The sequence below is a fragment of the Onychomys torridus genome, chromosome X, assembly GCF_903995425.1.
Source record: "Onychomys torridus chromosome X, mOncTor1.1, whole genome shotgun sequence".
NCBI classification, from domain to species: domain Eukaryota; kingdom Metazoa; phylum Chordata; class Mammalia; order Rodentia; family Cricetidae; genus Onychomys; species Onychomys torridus.
Window position 1 is genome coordinate 13,013,407 of NC_050466.1, and position 19,066 is coordinate 13,032,472.

A 19,066-nucleotide genomic window follows, 5' to 3' on the forward strand; every position below is an offset into this window, starting at 1 on the left:
CATGTGGATACTGGGAATTGAATCCCCATCTTTGCAAGAGCAACACAGCCCTTAACCACTGTGACATCTCTCCAGCCCCTACATTTGGTTTTGATGGATGAGAAGAGTAGTGCAATGAAAGGCAATTAATTCTAGTTAGGCTAACAAAAATGCTGCTTTCACAGTAGGAGCCACAGTCCTCAACAGAGCAAGGGTCAGGAAGACTTGCCATAAGCACTCTTTATGAGACCCTAAACGCACATATTTGCTCATCTTGAAAACCTTTGGCCTCCACCTTCCATAAGACCTTTTGACCTAGTGTTAGAATTCCACAGGCACTAGTGTCTTAGTTCCAAACTGGAGGGTTAACTCCTGGTATTAGTTGACAGATCACAGCCCACCACTCAATTTCCGTCTAATTGTGACGTTTCCAAGATGGCAGTAGCCCCCTGGTTGTTGGGGGGCTCTGCTTCCGTTTCCGGGACAGAATCCGGAAGTGCCAGTTGAGGGTCCTCTTCCTAGCTTCAGTTGCGTCGGCAGTTGGAGGAGGACGGACGGTGATGGCGGCGGTCGCGGCGGACCCAGCTGCAGCTGCCATCCCGGCCTCCGCTGAGGAGAGAGACAGACAGCGCGAGGCAATGCCAGGCCTGGACGAACAGTGGCGCCAAGTGGAGAATGGGCGAGAGCGTCCACTGCGAGCTGGCGAAAGCTGGTGAGGCTGGGCTTCAATGAAGCCTTGGCCAAGGGAACTGTGGGGGCGTTAATATACGCGGGGTTCTTAGAAGCCAAATTCTGAGGAAGAAGCAGTGCGAGGCGGGGAAAGGGCTTGGTGGGCCAGCGGGAGATGGGGGGCGTGGAGGTGCTAGTGAATGAATCACAACGTTTGGGGAAGAGGCGGGACCTGAGTGGGGCAGTCAGCCGCCTGAGGACAAAGTGGGGTTTGTTTGTGGCAGAGGTGGGGCGTGAGGGAAACGGCCTTGGAGGTAAAGGACGGCATCTTCTGGGGAGGGGGTGAGAGGGGACTGCGTCTGGGAACCGGGAGCCTGGAAAAGAGGCTGGCTCCGTACTTAACGCGGGGGCGTGGCGTGTTACGAAACGTTGCGTCGGTTGCGAGGAACGGCCTACGAGTACTTGGAGCGCCTGTGAACCAGCCGAGCTTGGTGGCGTCAGCTGAAGAGCAACTCCATAGCCTATAGCTGTGGGCCGAGGGGCGGAGGGAGTGGTGGTATGGGGAGGGTGCCTGACTCCTGGGAACCAGGCTAAGGTCTGAGGTGGGGTAAACTGTGGAGGAGGGGCGGTGCCTAGGGCAGAAAATGGCGCCTGGGAAAGAGCAAAGATTGTGACGCGGTAGTTTTTGTTTGTTTGTTTTTTTAATTTATTATAGCCAAGGCCTCCTTCCTAGGACAGGAGAAAATGCAAATGATTGCAAAGGAAGGTTCTTTGAGAATTTATTTTCTATTTGATAATATTTTATAATCAGTAGAAAATGGTTATTTAAAAAGAATCCACAGCTTTGACAAATTGTCTTTACTGATTTAAAAAAAATGCTAATCAGTGCCTCAAAATTTACTGCTTCCGGGTTCTTATTTCTCCGAGTTGCGTCTCGTCTTTTAAATTATGAAATTTGTAAGACCTACAAAGATTATAGTATAACATTTTACATAAAGTGATGGACATCCTCCTGAAAGAAATGGTTTGTATGCTTCAAAAATGGCAAGGTCCTGAAAGACAGATGGTGAAGAACTGTTCCAGATTGAAGGAATTAATGCAGTTTAACAAGCCATAACTAAATGCAACATGTGATCGATCCTCAGCTGGATCCTAGAACAAGGAAAAATAAATTATTTTTAAAAAATCAGGGTTCTTTCTCATAATTTATTTCTCTTTCACTCTAAATAAATTTCATTAGAAAAATCGATGAAATTTGACTAAGGCCAGTAGATAAAATGTTACTACTGATAATTTCTTGTTTGTGATAATTGTAATGTGTTTATGAAAGAATATCCCTTGTTTGGTGAAAAATACACATTGAAAATTTAGGGACAAGGAACAATCGTATAAGCAACTTATCAAATGATTGAAAAACTAGCATATGTAAAAATGCACATGGAAGGGAATAGATTATGAAACTGTTGGTCATAGAATGCAAAGTTAGACAAGAGGAACAAATTCAAGAGATCCATTGTACAAAATGGTGATAATAGTTAATAGTAATCTGTTCTATACTTGAAAATTGCTTAATAGATTTTACATGTTCTTACCCCCAAGAAGTGACATAATTGATATGTTAAGTAGCTTTGTTTTAGTGTTTTCGATGTATATATCAAAATATCATGCTGTATATACCACAAATGCACACATTTTTTGTGTATTTTAAAATAAATAAAAATAACCCAAAATGGATATGGGAAAAATAAGAACAGAGCAAATGGGTAAAGTGTGTTAGATTTAGGGAATCTAAGGGCATTCAGAGAAGTCTTTGTACTATTTTGCCCCCTCTTTTTTTTTTTTTTTTTTTTTTTTTTTTTTTTTTTTTGAGACAGGGCCTCTATTATGTAGCCAGGGAAGTCACTATGTATACCAGGCTGGCCTTGAACTCAGAAATCTGGCTTCGATTATAGACATGCCCCACCATGCCTGGCTCCTCCCGCCCCATTTTCAATGAGTTTATTAGAAAAAAATGCAGTTTTATGTGTGGATTCATCACCCATGTAAAGATTCAGAACATTACCTTAAAAAATCCTGTGCTCTCAGATGGAAATTCCCCTCCCTGCTTCCTGAGAAACTGTTACCCTAAATTTTGAATTAAAGGGCTCTTTTCACATGTTTCATTATCATGAAAAGCTTTTCCATCATTCATATTCATATATAGAGAGAGTAAGAGAAAGAGACTGTGTTTATGAAATAGACTGGATGCATACTGTGAGCCCTTATATGACATGGTAAATGGTATCTGTATGATATAATTTGAGACATTAATCTTGATCTGTTGGTTATAGCTCTGTCTTCCAGGTTTCTCAAATGTTAAGATGTCATTCTTCCCTTAAGCAGTAATTTTTATATATTTTATATATATAATTTTATATATCATATCCATCTGTTCCCCAGGATGTCCAACAATTTCCTTTCTCATGTAAAATAAATGGTAAAATCTTGAGTGACCTGCAAGGCTTTTGGAGGCTGGTACTCTACTTCCATCTAACTTTTTTTTCTTTAATCTCTCATTACCAACCCATCAGCTCCTCCCTCTTAGGGCCACCCATAATTAGACTGTTGCTGTTCTTTACATTTTAGGGCCTTTTACAGGTTTTACCACTTTACAGAGTTTCTGTAATAACAGTGCCAGTGAAATGTGTATACATTATTGGGGGGATAAATTGCAATTCCAAAACTGGAGGATATAATGATGTTTTTCTGCCATTATATCATAGTTCTCCAGCAAGGAATAGCCTTAATCTATCCTGAACATAAACAGTAAGTAGATTGTTTTTGTAGCTCATTTGGAGATGTCCAAAAAGTCCTCAAAGCTTTGGTTCCTTTCCATTGGTAGATAAGACATGAAATCCTGTTTTCTTTGTCTTTTTTTTTTTTTGAGCTGAGGATCAATCCCAGGGCCTTGCGCTTGCTAGGCAAGAGCACTACCACTGAGCTAAATCCCCAACCCTGCCAATAGTCTTTAAATTACCCTGTGAAGAGGAAGATGTTTGGAACTAAGTAGAAGTGGTGGGTATACAATACTGTGAATGTACTAAATGTTAATGAATTGTTCACTTTAAAATGGGTTAATTTATGTTAATTTCACTTCATTAAAAAAATTACCACACCAGTGTTGGTTGAATATTAAAGCCAATTTGTTTCTCCTGTTGGAATAGTTATGAAGCATTTTTGCCAAGCTTCACTTTTTGATGCTTATCTAATTAGGTAAGAGCAAAGTATCTCAAAGTTCTATATGGGTTTGCTGCCATAGTTGGGAAATATGTGTTTTTGTTTGTTTGTTTGGTTGGTTGGTTGGTTGGTTTTTTGAGACAGGGTTTCTCTGTGTAGCTTTTGCGCCTTTCGTGTATCTCTGTAGACCAGGCTGGCCTTGAACACAGAGATCCGCCTGGCTCTGCCTCCCAAATGCTGGGATCAAAGGCGTGCACCACCACCTCTTGGCTGGGAAATATGTGCATTTGAACTCAAGGATGAGCGCCAAGTTGTGCATCTGTGTCAGTATTAGCTGCACCTCCCACCCTTGATTTAATAGTAGATTGTCTTTACTGATTAAACTTCTTAGATGCATTTATTTGGGGGCTGGGGCACACCATGTGACTCAATGTGCTGGAGGAGGCTAGAGAACTAGTTGCAGGAGTCAGTTCCCTCCTTCCACTGTGTAGGTCCTGGGGGATCAAATTCAAGTCAGCCAGCTTGGTGGCAAGCACCTCCGTCTTACCTGCCCTCCACCTTATTTTTTGATACAGTGCTTCTGGTTGAACCTGGAGGTCTGTTTTAGCTAGACCAGCCAGCAAACTTATATTCTGTCTCCACTGCCCTGAAAGTACTGAGATTACCAATATGCCAGACTTTTTGCCCAGTTTGTAGATACGGAGGATCCAAACACAGCAAACACTTGACCCAGCCATAAAGGGCTTATGTTTTGAGACTACATTCAAAACTTTAAAAAGATAACTTCCTTAGAAAGTTTTAGTTCTTGTGACAATGAATTATCTACACATTTAAATCAAGGATAGTTGAGAAACCTTGGGCAGATTGTACAGGGTACAGACAACTTCCTAACAGAGTAAGCAACTGTGGAGTTCTTTGTTGTTGTTTGTTTGTTTTTCTTTTGAGACAGGGTTTTTCTGTGTGCCCTTGGCTGTCCTGAAACTTGCTCTGTAGACCAGACTGGTCTTGAACTCAGAGATCTGCCTGCCTCTACCTCCCAAGTGCTGGGATCAAGGGTATGTGCCATCTCTGCCATGCCCAGCTAGAGTTCCTAAGTAAAGGAAGAAGGATAGCTAGGTTTACAGAGGTGCACAGTACATGAAGAGGACATTAAGAAAGGTTGAGGAAAGATATTTACAGTAATATGGCTAATCCTACATGATCAACTGTACTTAGGAAGATAAACTTTTTTATTTTGAAGTCTCACACTGTAGCTCAGGCTGGCCACAGACTTGTGATAGTTCTTTGCTAGCCTCCAAAGTTCATTTTTTTGATGTGTCATTTTAAATAGGAAGAACTTGGAATGCTGACACATACTTGTATTCTCTTTAATCTCAGCACTAGGGAGGTAGAGACAGGGATCAGCAAGTCAAGGTCAATGTAGGTTACATGAGAAGTTTTTTTTTTTTAAGTTGGAAAAATGAAAGCTATTATAAAAATTTCAAATTGAAACTTCCCAGTGGTCTAGTGCATGCTTTAATGCCAACACTCTGGAAGCAAAGGCAGGCGTGGTCTACAAGGTGAGTTCCAGGTCATACAATGAAGTCTGCCTCAAAAAAAATTGAATATATATATATATATCCTTTTGTGGGAAAAAAGCAACTTTGTGTTACCTCCCAGAGGCTATTTAGGCATAAAAGAACATTTTTGCTAAGTTTGGAAAGACAGATAAGCAGTACTTAAGACATGTGGTCATAGTAGCTCATTTGTGTGATTTCAGCATTCAGGAGGCTGAAGAAGGAAGTTTGCCATAAGTTTGAGGCCAGTCTGGGAAGAATATTTAGAAAACAAGATGGGCATGGTAAAACATGTTTGAAACTCTAGCACTTGGGAAGCTAAAGTAGGAGGGCTGTGAGTTTGAGGCTGTCCAGGGCAACATAATGAGTTCTAGTCCAACTGTGGAGCTACAATGTGAAACTTAGTCTCAAAGGAAAACATTACAAACAAAACAAGTATATTTAGTTAGTTTTATAAGAACATAGTAGTAAAGATTATTAGGTGCTTATGGTCATCCTCCTTACATAGTTCAAGGTCAGCCTGGGCTACATAAGACCCTGTCTCAACAAAAGAGATGAATTAAGAGTATGCAGTCAGACGTTGATGGCGCTTGCCTTTAATCCCAGCATTCTGGAGACAGAGACAGGCAAATCTCTGAGTACTAGGCCAGCCTAGTCTATATAGTGAGTTCCAGGACAGCCAGGACTACATCCTAAGACCTTGTTTCAAAACAAAAAATAGAATGTAGGTTCTGGAGAGATAGCTCAGTGGCTAAGAGCACTGGCTGCTCTCCTAGAGGACCCGGGGTTCAATTCCCAGCACTCAAATGGCAGCTTACAACTGTCTGTAACTCCAGTTCCAGGGGACCTGACACCTCCACACCAATGTACATAAAATAAATTTAAATTATTAAAAAAAAATAGAACGTAAAAGGGGGGCAGGAGAAATGGCTCAGTAATTAAGAGTACATACTGCTTCCAGAGGTCCTGAGTTTGATTCTCAACACTCATATAGGTGTCCTACAAACACCTGTAATTCTAGCTCCAGGGAATCTGATGTCCTGACCTCTAAGAGCCCCTGAGATAATGTGCACATACTCAAACGCACGTACATAATTAAAAGTATGAAAAAGAAAGCACTAAAGCCGGGCGATGGTGGTGCACGCCTTTGATCCCAGCACTTGGGAGGCAGAGCCAGGCGGATCTCTGTGAGTTCGAGGCCAACCTGGTCTACACAGCAAGATCCAGGACAGGCACCAAAACTACACGAGACCCTGTCTCAAAAAAAAAAAAAAGAAAAGAAAAGAAAAAGAAAAAAGAAAGAAAGAAAGCACTAAGAATTGGTAATAATTTGGTGACAAAAGATGGCTATAGTAATTTTATACAACAGACCCAAATCTTAATTATTTTTTGGTGTGTTGACCACAGGATAATGGGCAGTAAAGAACTTACTAGTAAGCCTTTGTGTGTACTTCAACTTATTTAAATAAATTTGATAGAGCAATGTTATATTTATCACCTGTAACTTTTTAAAATTGTCCGGTTGCTGGTGATAGGAGTAATGAAAGAATTTACTAAGATGGAAAAAGGCACAAGCAGAGAGTGTATTATGTAAAGGTGGCTTTCATTGAAGCAGGAGTGTTCTGTGCAGGCAGTTAAGCAGTGTTTCAATGATGCAGTGCCCTGGAACATTTGTAATTGGGGCTTATGGTAGAGTTAACTCTTTCTAACCAGTTAACAGTCATCAGTGGCCTTGCTTTGATCCCATCCTGCACTTACTCTAGCCTAGCCCACATTCAAAGCAATTTTCCTTCCTCCCAAAGGGTGTGTGTGTGTGTGTGTGTGTGTGTGTGTGTGTGTGTGTGTGTGTGAGAGAGAGAGAGAGAGAGAGAGAGAGAGAGAGAGAGAGAGAGAGAATTAATTCATTTTAAGACCTCCTGTATGCTAGGCAAATAGTCTACAATTAAACTATATTCCCAATCCTATCCTAAACTAACTAAAGTTTTGCTACAGAGTGATTTTAATATTAAATTTACATTTAAAATCTACTTTTTAAGAAGTTGAGGGGCTAGAGAGATGGTTCAGTGGTTAAAAGGGTGTACTGCTCTTGCTGAAGACCCAACTTCAGTTCCCAACACTAATGTCAAGGCAACTCACAATTGCCTGTAACTCCAGCTCCAGGGACGATCTGAAGCCTTTGGCTTCTGTGAACACTTACACTCGTGCACATTTCCACCCACAGACACGTAGGGATACACATAATTAAAAATAAAATCTTGTTTTTAAAGTTGAGCCATGCCTCCCTTTGCATTGAAAATATTATTAACTAAATTCACTCTAGTTCATAAGAGAACCTGATAAACTGACTGTAGAGGCCAGTGAAGCTGGAAGGAGGGATGACGATGTACATGTTGGTAGGTTGAATGATAGATTTGTGGCATGAGCTCCTAGGTGGGAATGTGTGTTCTCCTGGAACGAATGATATGGCATGGTCTGGGGAGTGGAAAGGGTAATGTAGAGTCAAAAAACAAAAACACACAGAAATTCAAAGCCATGTGTGATATATGTCTGTAATCCTAACATGGAAGCTGAAGCAACAAGGTACAGTACTGTGTAGTGAAACCTTGTCTCTAAAGAGACCCCAAACCAAATTCATAGCATAGCTGAAAATGGAGGTAGGTACACACCTTTTACTCCCAGCATTTGGAAAGCTGAAGCAGAAAGATCTGAGGAGCTTGAGGCCAGCTCGGGCTCGCGCTCGCGCTCTCTCTCTCTCTCTCTCTCTCTCTCTCTATATATATATATATATATTTATATTTATATTTATATTTATATTATTTATATTTATATTTATATTTATATAGTATGTTTCAGGCCTGTCTGGGTGGTACAAGACTTCATTTTTAAAAAACAGAGGGATTTAGCTCAGCGGTAGAGCGCTTGCCTAGCAAGCACAAGGCCCTGGTTCGGTCCGGGGGTTGGGGATTTAGCTCAGTGGTAGAGCACTTGCAAGGCCCTGGGTTCAATCCTCAATGAATGAAAAAAAATTGAGTAATCTAATGTCCAAATATGCATTTCACTGAATAAATTTTGCTTTTCACTTATTTTTACATGTTGCTGAAAATTTTCTTCTTGAATTATAGTGGATTGATAGTTAATTCTGCAAGTGATGAGAAGTTGTATAGCTAGCTCCTAAATAGTCACATGACACCCTTGTTGTCTGTCTGGGTTCCAGGTTCCTTGTGGAGCAACACTGGTATAAACAGTGGGAGGTGTACGTGAAAGAAGGGAACCAGGATGCTAACACGTTTCCTGGCTGTATCAACAATGCTGGGCTCTTTGAAGGTACCAAGCTTCTGCCTCTCCTCATCAACCTTGTGCTGGAGTTCTGTTCCTTTCTGTCCCCACAAGTGACCATACACACATTCTCTATGCTTAGTCATTGGTGGAGTGGCCAGAGTTCCTTTCTTAATCCATGTTTTGCTTTGTCCACACTCCCTACCCCCTGCAGATCAGATAAGCTGGCACCTCAGGGAGGGACTGCTAGAAGGAGATGATTATGTGCTGCTCCCAGCAACTGCTTGGAATTACCTGGTCAGCTGGTATGGCTTAGAAGATGGCCAGCCTCCTATTGAGCGCAAGGTATATGAGTGAGGCAAATGCTAGGGTCGTATGTTAGTTTTTTATGGGAAGTTGGGGAGGAGGAAGACCAGGTAGGCTCAGGGTAGGTCCAGAGTTGTGTGTACCTTTGTTCCCGTCAGTTGGGTGAGTTTATGGGTGTCGGTGCCCCTCTGAATTCACAGGTCATAGAACTTCCTGGAGTCCGAAAGGTGGAATTATACCCAATAGAGCTGCTGATTGTCCAGCACAGTGATATGGAAACAGCTCTTACCATTCAATTCAGCCACACTGATTCACTGGGTGAGTCTCCAGGGCCTCTGGAACAAATTGCTGTTTCTAATCGTGAGTCACACATCTCAGTGACTTGAGGATGTGTGAGGATCCAGTTACAGCATCCTGAGAAGGCAGCAGTCAAACTGGAAGACTAAAGTGGTGGTGGCCAAGTTGAGCACAGACACTGGGTGTCTACTGGAGTCCAGAGAGAATGAGCTGTATTCCAGTTGCTTGAGTGGGGTGGAAAAGAGTGTGTATTTACTGGAGGGTCTCAAGTTCTGAGTGTGTTAAGTCTGAAAATGAGCTAAAGCTATCAAATGGATCAGTATTCTGGGGCCCTAGAATATATGGTCATGTTCCATGACCCTCCACAGACCTAGTCTTGCAAACAGCTCGGGAGCAGTTTCTGGTGGAGCCTCAGGAAGATACACGCCTCTGGATCAAGAACTCAGAGGGCTCTTTGGATCGATTGTGCAACACACAGATCACACTACTTGATGCCTCCCTTGAGACTGGGCAGGTAACAATGGGGAAGTTTTCTCTGTACAGGTAGCCTAGTGGACAGATTTCTGGCAGTAGTCAGACCAGGGAAGGGCAGGGTGCCCTTTAGGCCTGCCATTAATACTTCTTTTTTTTCCTTTCTCTACCTCTAACCCAGTTGGTCATCATGGAAACCCGAAACAAAGATGGCACTTGGCCCAGCGCACAGCTGTGTGGCATGTGAGCCCTCGGGGTGTCATGCAGAGTTGGGGCACCCCACAGTAGACAGATATAACCTACGAGTACAGAGCACCCACATGTAGTAGGCCCTTTAGCTCATAGGGTTTCTCATCCAACCCCAGGAACAACGTGCCAGAAGAGGATGAAGACTTCCAGGGCCAGCCGGGTATCTGTGGCCTTACCAATCTGGGCAACACGTGCTTCATGAACTCGGCCCTACAGGTTGGGCCATGAGATCTATGTCTGGCACAGCTACAGGGGTTAGGTACTGGGGACAGAGCTAGGGGATGGTGGGGGGAAATGCTGATTACAGGACGAAGGGTCAGGTTGAAAGCCAAGGCTCCACGAATCTGATCTGATGTGCCCACATTTTCTCTTGAAGTATCAACACCTTCTCCCTCTACTTGCTCCCTGTTCTCCCTTCTTTCCTTTGGCACTACCATTTCCCTCCTCCAGAGATACTGACATCTTTCCCTGATACTTTTACTGCATTCACACCGCCAACCCTTTCCCTTCTCTCTCTCCCATTTCCCTCTCTTCCTTCCTTTTTCTGTTCTCGCTTGGGCCACCTCACCTCTCCTCTACCTCTTTCACTGGGCCCTACTACCACAGTGCCTCAGCAATGTGCCACAGCTTACGGAGTACTTTCTCAACAACCGCTACTTGGAGGAGCTCAACTTCCGGAACCCTCTGGGCATGAAGGGGGAGCTTGCTGAGGCCTATGCAGATCTGGTAAAGCAGACTTGGTCTGGCTACCACCGCTCCATTGTGCCGAATGTGTTCAAGGTGTGACTCAACCCCCTGGCCTCCCACCTTCCTTTCTCTTGTTTCTTCCTAACTCCTGCTCACTCTACCATTTGACTGTCTCCTCAGAACAAGGTTGGCCATTTTGCATCCCAGTTTCTGGGCTACCAACAGCATGACTCACAGGAACTACTGTCATTCCTCCTGGATGGATTACATGAGGATCTCAATCGAGTCAAAAAGAAAGAATATGTTGAGCTGTGCAATGGTGCTGGGCGACCGGATTTGGTAGGCTACCCATTAAAGCTACATGGCCATGGCCTTAGGAGTTCTCTGGTTTCCCTGATCTACCTAACACCTTACCATTTCCTTAGTTCCCTTACCTTGACCTTCACCCCAACCTTAGTCATAGCACCATGTCCGTTCCCATACCTACCTCAGAGTTAAGCCTAATCAGGCTCCTGTCCTTCATAAATCCGAGATATGACAGTAAACATAGGTTCCAGATAGACCTAGCTGTCACTTTTTCCCTAAAACCCCTATGAATTTACCCCCAGCCTTTCCCTCTGCTCCTAACCCACCATGACACTTGTCAACAGGAAGTGGCTCAGGAAGCCTGGCAAAACCATAAACGACGAAATGATTCTGTGATTGTGGATACTTTCCACGGCCTCTTCAAGTCCACTCTGGTGTGCCCTGATTGTGGCAATGTCTCTGTGACCTTTGACCCCTTCTGCTACCTCAGCGTCCCACTGCCTGTCTGCTCCAGGAGGGTCTTGGAGGTTTTCTTTGTCCCCATGGATCCCCGCCGCAAGCCAGAACAGGTGAGGGTATGGGAACACAATGAGGGACATGTCAGAATTTACTTTCCTCAAGGTTTTTTGCATTAACCTTCCATAAGCTCTTTTGATCTTCTGTGGATGTTATTTCTCCCTCAGCACCGGGTTGTGGTCCCCAAGAAAGGCAATATTTCAGATCTGTGCGTGGCTCTGTCCACACACACAAGTGTTGCACCAGACAAGGTAAGACTTTGCAGAGGGAGGCTGGGTAGGTGGGATTTAAAGGAAAAAGGGCCTTGCACACTAACTGTTCCTATGCCCCTGTCCTGTTCCCAGATGATAGTAGCTGATGTCTTCAGTCATCGATTCTATAAGCTCTACCAGCTGGAGGATCCTCTAAGTGGCATCTTGGATCGTGATGATATCTTTGTGTGAGTAACAAGACTAAGGGGGGTTGAATAGAGGAAGCTCCCCCCACCTTTTGTTTTGCCTTGCTGGGGATGGAACCCAGAACTCAAGAGCATGTTAGGCAAGTACTCTTAATACTTGAGCTACACTTGCAGTCCAATATTTATACTCACAAATAAATAAATAAGTATAGAGAGACAGAGACAGAGAGATTGTCTCCCTGTGTAGTCCTAGCTGACCTGGAAAATGTAGCCCAGACTGTCCTCAGACTTAAAGATCCACCCACCTCTGCCTCCCAGGTACTGGGATTAGAGGTGTATACCCCTATGTCCAGCAATATACTCCTTTTGAAATGTATCCATTTTGTGGGTGCTGGAATTAGAATCCAAGACCCCTGCATGCTAAGCAAGTGGCCTACCACTGAACTATGCCTTGCTTTCCACAAGAGTTTTTAAACTTTGGGCAACTAAAAACTAAACAGTACTTTGTGAATAGAAATTTTCTTTGTAAACCAAAGTGTTTTCCACAGGAAAAGTGTTTTAATCTTTGTTTTTTATTAACCTCCTTAGTATTTCCATGTTACCAAAGCTTTTTCTAAAACAGCATATAGACAAAGTACTATGAAAGTCATCTAGTAGTTCATAAAGTACCAAATATTTTACAGATTTTTAGGCCCCTTAAAATATTTTGGGAGCCAGCCAGTGGTGGCAGCGCACGCCTTTAATCCTAGCACTCTGGGAGGCAGAGGCAGGGGGATCTTTGTGAGTTCGAGGCCAGCCTGGGCTACCAAGTGAGTTCCAGGAAAGGCACAAAGCTATACAGAGAAGCCCTGTCTCGAAAAAAACCAAAAAAAAAAAATTGGGGGGAAAGGCTAGACAGATTTTCTGATTAAGAGTACTGGCTACTCTTCCAGAGGACCCAGGTTCAATTTCCAGTACCCACATGGAAGCTCACGACCATCTGTAACTCCAGTCTAATAATAGTGATAAAATATTTGGGGGAGGCAGGCAAGATGGCTCAGTGGTTAAAAACACTTGCACAAGCTTGACAACCTGAACCCGTGATGGAGGGAAGGAACTGACTCCTAAAAGATGTAGTCTAACTTCCATGTGTGTCATGGCATGTATACCCATACTCAAAAACACACACTAATAATAAATGAAAAAAAGAAAACCCTACACTTTTTTGGACTGAGGTGAATGAATGGAAGGGCAAAGTTAGGGAATCTTTATTGTGATTCCTTAGTCAAAAATAAACTAATCATCCCCACCCCCACCATACACACACAGATATGAAGTGACTGGTCGGATTGAACCTGTTGAGGGTTCAAGAGATGATATTGTGGTTCCTGTTTACCTGCGAGAGCGCACCCCATCCCGAGACTACAACAACTCCTACTATGGTCTGATACTTTTTGGGCACCCTCTCCTAGTGTCTGTGCCCCGGGACCGGTTCTCCTGGGAGGGCCTATATAACATCCTGATGTACCGGCTTTCGTAAGTACCACTTTTCTAGGGTTGGGGAGATGGGTTTGAGTGAGGAAACCAAGGTCAATACTCATACTTGGGTTCTGAGTTTGGCACATCCAAATGACAGTTCAAACTGAACATGGCAGAAGAACTTCCAGGGCTTTTTCTTTTTCTAAACCTCTGGCTTCTCTAGTGCTTCTCTTTGGTACTGGGAATACAGAGGTGAACAAGATAAAGTAGAGACAATTTCATTTTGTATGTAATTGTCTCTACAGAGAGACTTGGATTTTTTTAAATATTTGTTTGTTTGTTTGTTTGTTGTATTATCAGCTTGATACAGTACAAATTCTTATCCTAATAGTGAAATGTTTCACTGAGGCTTGCCCAGTGATTGAGTAAAACCAAAACTTACTACAAGCCACTGTCATCCTAGGGTACTCCCTGCTATATAGCCTCCCTGGTACTGTGGGTTGCAGTCTGATTGTTCTTTGATTTATATCTAGAATCCACTTGTGAGTGAGTATATACCATGTTTGTCCTTCTGGCTTTGGGTTACCTCACTCAGGATGATACTTTTTAGTTTCATCCATTTGCCTGCAAATTTCATGCTGTCATTGTTTTTCTCTGCTGAGTAGTACTCCACTGTGTATATGTACCACATTTTCTTAATCCATTCTTCAGTTGACAGGCATCTAGGTTGTTTCCAGGTTCTGGCTATTACGAATAGTGAATAGTGCTGCTATGAACATAGTTGAGCATGTATCTTTGTGGTATGGTTGCGCATTCCTTGGGTATATGCTCAAGAGTGGTATGGCTGGGTCTTGAGGTAGATCGATTCCCAATTTTCTGAGAAACCACCATACTGATTTCCACAGTGGTTGTACAAGTTTGCACTCTCACCAACAGTGGAGGAGTGTTCCCTTTGCTCTGCAGACTTGGATGTATTTTTACTAGTAGTTTATTTTTGTATCTAAAATCCAGAGTCCTTACCATAGAAGGCAAGCAAAGCTACATTATCTGGATTAATTTCTCATACATTCTAATTGAAAAGTTCATTCTTGCCAGGCAGTGGTGGTGCATGTCTTTAATCCTAGCACTCAGGAGGCAGAGGCAGGCAGTTTTCTGTGAGACTGAGGGCAGGCTGGTCTTCAGAGCAAGTTCCAGGACAGTCAAAGCTATTATTACACTGAGAAACCTTGTTTCAAAAAAACCAAAAAAAAAAAAAAAAAAAAAAAGAAGAAGAAGAAGAAGAACCCAAACCCCAAAAAAAAACTGTCTCAAAATAAAAAATTTTTCAGATAAGGGTTGGGAATGTAGCATTCTCCAGACCTAGGAAGGGAAGAAAGAAACCTATTTATGTGTAAGTTTACCACTGACTTCTTTACCATACCCAAGTAAAACCTTGGGATGCCTTACCATCCTTGTGCCCCTGCCTTGGGAGTCTTCTCTGCTCTATTACAGACGCTATGTGACCAAACCCACCTCAGATGAGGATGATGGGGATGAGAAAGGTGAGGCCACAAGGAGGTGAGAAGGGAGAGGCCCAATAAGGATGGATGTATCTTACTTTGTAGGGGTAAAGGGCTGAGGAGCAGTAGGTTTGGGGGATATGTATGACCCATACAGGGTCCCTCAGGATGTGTGTTGAAACCCAGTTCCCTGGAGTGCTCACATTTCCATCCCTGATGTCTTTCTCATCCTAGGTGATGAGGATGATGATGACAACGAAGACAGCAGCAGTGATGAAGAAAAAGAGGAAGTGCCTGGGCCTTCCACTAGCAGTAGTGTCCAAGAAGCAGAGCAGGAGCAGGCTGGGCCCAGTTCTGGGGTCACCAGGAGATGCCCATTCCTCTTAGACAACAGCCTTCACACATCTCAGTGGCCCCTAAGGCGACGACGAAAGCAACTGTTTACTCTGCAGACAGTGAATTCCAATGGAACCAGTGACCGGACCACCTCCCCTGAGGAAGTTCAAAGTATGTCATTTGCCTGGGGTTGCAGATAGCAGTAGGAAGGATCTCCTAGCAACAGGAACATAACCATGTCCTCTGCACCCATAGCTCAGCCGTACATTGCCATGGATTGGGAGCCAGAGATGAAGAAGCGTTACTATGATGAAGTGGAGGCTGAGGTAAATGGAAATGGGACCCTAGGGATGGGAGACCCTTGCAGCTCATACGTCAACCCTTTATGCATCCTCCCCCTAACTTCAGCTAGGAACAGAGCCAAGAGATTCAGGTCCAGGACTGGCCTGGTCTTGGCACCTGCACACTTCTGGGAGTGCCATGGCCTCAGGTTCTGACTCACTTGGTAATGATACCACACTGCCCTATTTTTCCTGACCTTCCTCATGCCTTATCCTCTGGACACTAACTCCCCTCCCCAGGGCTATGTGAAGCATGACTGCGTGGGATACATGCTGAAGAAAAGTCCAGTGCAGCTGCAGGAGTGCATCAAACTCTTTACCACTGTGGAAACACTTGAGAAGGAGAACCCTTGGTGAGGGCCTGGCATGGTCAGGAGAGATTTCATGAGTGGTACTAGCTCAGAGCCTTTGTTTAACAGAAGTACTCACAAACAAGAACAAATGAGAGTACCAGGCATACTGAAAATCAGAGCATCCTTTACAAAATAAAAACAAGTGGTACATGCCTGCAGTCTCTTAGTGAAGCTGTCTGAGAGGGAGAGGGGAAGAATGAGAAGGAAGCTCAGATGGTGTGCATGAAGAACACACAAGGCAGGTGCTCAGAGTTTCTGTCCATTCCTGACGGTTCTGTCTGTAGGTACTGTTCCTCCTGCAAGCAGCACCAGCTGGCCACCAAGAAGCTGGACCTCTGGATGTTGCCTGAAGTTCTCATTATCCACCTGAAGCGTTTTTCATTTTCAAAATTTTCTCGGGAGAAGCTGGACACCCTGGTGCAGTTTCCTATCCGGTCAGGAGCCTTTGAGAGAGAGTCTGTGTGTGGGAAATGGGAAGGTACAGGTGGAGCCCACCAGTATTTACTGTCTTCTCACCCACAGGGATCTGGATTTTTCTGAGTTTGTCATCAAACCAAAGAATGAGTCTACTCCAGACCTGTACAAATATGACCTCATCGCAGTTTCCAACCATTATGGTGGCATGCGTGATGGACACTGTATGTGCCAGCCTTTGGGCAGGGAAATGCCTTGGGGGTAGGGGGTTAGACTAGGGGTCAAGATGTACCCAATATGTGACTTGGTATATGGACCAGAGACAAAATTATCAAGGCAGGATGAGCATAAAAGTAGATGTGGATACCCCAGAGAGCCAGGAGGGTGGTAAGAATGGCTTTTTGTTTATTTCAGATACAACATTTGCCTGCAACAAGGACAGTGGCCAGTGGCACTACTTTGATGACAATAGTGTCTCACCTGTGAATGAGAATCAAATTGAGGTATAGCTTCTGTATCCCCACTTGCCCCCCTTTCCTATTATCCCCTTCTGACTTCCAAACTGACCCATGGCCTCTTCCTACAGTCCAAGGCAGCCTATGTCTTGTTCTACCAACGCCAAGATGTGGGTCGACGCCAGTCCCAGACTGCTTCATCTGACACCCCAGCTTCTCCTGCCTCTGGTTCTACACCCAACCCTGAAATCATGGATGTTAACTAGGGGCGCTGGAACTACCACAGAGAAGGAAGCCCCTTTCACCACTCCCTCATGTCTTCCCCCACCCTTACCTGCGTTCATTGCCCCCCAGGCATTGCAGGCTTAGTGTGTGGCTACTGTTTTCTTGTACCACTGTATTACTCTCTCAGAAAGAAGAGGCCCTTGCAGTGTGCCCCTGCCTGTGTGTGCCCGTACAGCAGTGACTTCCCCTCTTAGTCTTATTTATGCTGCCCATTCCTACCTTTTCCTTACCCCAAAGTGTTCTTAGTAGCTGATAAGGGGTTCACATGAACACAGAGTGTATTTTCTTATTGACACCATATTCCTTCTGCTGTTAAATATACATAAAAGCTCCAGTCTGTCCCACACTTAATAGTGTTGTTTTTTTCTTCTCTATGTACATACTGTTTTCTTCCCTAGTACATAGATAGGTCTTTGTTCTGCGTACTTATTGAAGATCAGGTGTGGTATGTGGTTGATATTGTTCTGACTGGGTTGATTGTTTTTGAGACAGGGTCTGTCAGTGTAGCTCTGGATGTCCTGGAACTCGCTGGGTAGAGCAGGCTGGCCTTCTTTCTACTCAGAGATTGTCCTGCCTCTGCCTCCCAAGTACTGGGATTAAAGGCATGGCTACAACACCTGGCAGTTTTGAGTGATTATCATTTGCCTGTGCCACAGGTGCTGCTTTTCAAAAGCTTTTAAAATACTTGCTGTAGGGATTATATGGCTATCTTGGAACTTGCTATATTGACCAGGCTGGCCTTGAATTTGAAGCAGTCTTCCTGTCTGCCTCGTGATGAACACTAGGATTACAAGCATGCATTACCACATCTGGCTCCAAGGTGTTTTACAAATATCGACTCTGCCATCATAATAGACTCTTGCTAAAGAGTTGTCATCTCAGCCGGGCGGTGGTGGCTCACACTTGTAATTCCAGCACTCAGGAGGCAGAGGCAGGTGGATCTCTGTGAGTTCGAGGCCAGCCTAGTCTACAGAGCTAGTCCAGGACAGGCTCCAAAGCTACAGAGAAACCCTGTCTCAAAAAAAAAAAAAAGAAAGAAAGAAAGAAAGAAAAAGAAAAAAGTTGTCATCTCTAGTTTCGGGAAAACAGGTACAGAAGTAATGGCTTTAGTTCTATCAGCTTATCTGTATATTAGTCTAGATTCTTGAACTGAAAATCTTTTGAGGGCTCTGAAATGCACTACAGATAATATGAGGACACATGTGGAAGTGACAGGCATAGCTGTGGGCAAACATTGTTTGGGGGCATAAAGATACCCGACCACCACTCAGGTCCTAATACTACCTTCTGAGAAGACTCTGTCTTTAGAAGAACTATGAAGCTAGTATACCTGGGCCAGATCAGCCAGCTGTTTCTATTATCTCTGGAATTGGTTTCCTGTCCCACCAGGACCACAACCCCCACTAGGAACTTGCCCTCCTATCTCCCCAGAGAAAAATACAATGGGATTATTTGCCAAAGGACGTGACTGAATAGTCAAAAGATACCATGTGAATACTGAACATCCCTCATAGGATGCTGCCCAGAGGAACCAATCATCACCTCTGGGAACAGCTGTGGGTGGAATAGACAGGATAAATGTGTGGCATCTGGATATCACTAAGCTACCTAGCCCTAGTGATGGAGGGAGTACAGATTAGTGGCACCCAAAGATCTATTCCCACTAAGTTTGCAGTGGCCTGGCAAAAAAGTAAAAGAAAGGAACATACAACTCAGGAACAGCTAAGTGGAAGACATGTATAGGGTAAGATATGGGGAGTGGGCACCTTCCAGACCCTTTATGCATATGCTTACTGACCAGAAGCTCTCTAAGCCTAATATAGGGGTGCTTACAGAAATTCCATTACATAGGTAAATAGACACAATTGCCTAAATCACTGGCTATCAATGATTAACTTAATCTCCAGCCCCTCTCCCCTACCTAGGGTGGTGGGGGCTGAAAGTCTTGGTTGCTTTTTTAGGGGTGGGCAAGGGGGTGTTGAGACAATCTCATATATCCC

The 19,066-nt window shown here is 43.9% G+C and overlaps 1 protein-coding gene across 1 annotated transcript; it reads left to right on the forward strand.

Moving 5' to 3' along the window:
• The first annotated feature begins 470 nt into the window (after positions 1 to 470).
• Usp11 (ubiquitin specific peptidase 11) lies at positions 471 to 17,417 on the forward strand. The gene is made up of 21 exons (XM_036174919.1): positions 471 to 691; positions 8,635 to 8,744; positions 8,911 to 9,041; positions 9,203 to 9,320; positions 9,668 to 9,813; positions 9,952 to 10,013; positions 10,136 to 10,235; positions 10,626 to 10,799; positions 10,887 to 11,045; positions 11,357 to 11,581; positions 11,696 to 11,779; positions 11,873 to 11,967; positions 13,234 to 13,440; positions 14,875 to 14,924; positions 15,117 to 15,389; positions 15,474 to 15,544; positions 15,800 to 15,912; positions 16,197 to 16,346; positions 16,435 to 16,550; positions 16,741 to 16,829; positions 16,913 to 17,417. The coding sequence occupies exons 1-21, from the start codon at positions 540 to 542 to the stop codon at positions 17,045 to 17,047; spliced, it is 2,760 nt and encodes a 919-aa protein (XP_036030812.1). The 5' UTR covers positions 471 to 539; the 3' UTR covers positions 17,048 to 17,417.
• The last annotated feature ends 1,649 nt before the right edge of the window (positions 17,418 to 19,066 follow it).

Bases quoted from the DNA above. Each gene is read 5' to 3' on its own strand.
- Usp11 (XM_036174919.1), top strand. From the start codon at position 540: ATGGCGGCGGTCGCGGCGGACCCAGCTGCAGCTGCCATCCCGGCCTCC. The intron at 15,390-15,473 runs GTATGTCATTTG...CTGCACCCATAG, and splicing joins CTCCCCTGAGGAAGTTCAAA to CTCAGCCGTACATTGCCATG. The intron at 16,830-16,912 runs GTATAGCTTCTG...CTCTTCCTACAG, and splicing joins TGAATGAGAATCAAATTGAG to TCCAAGGCAGCCTATGTCTT.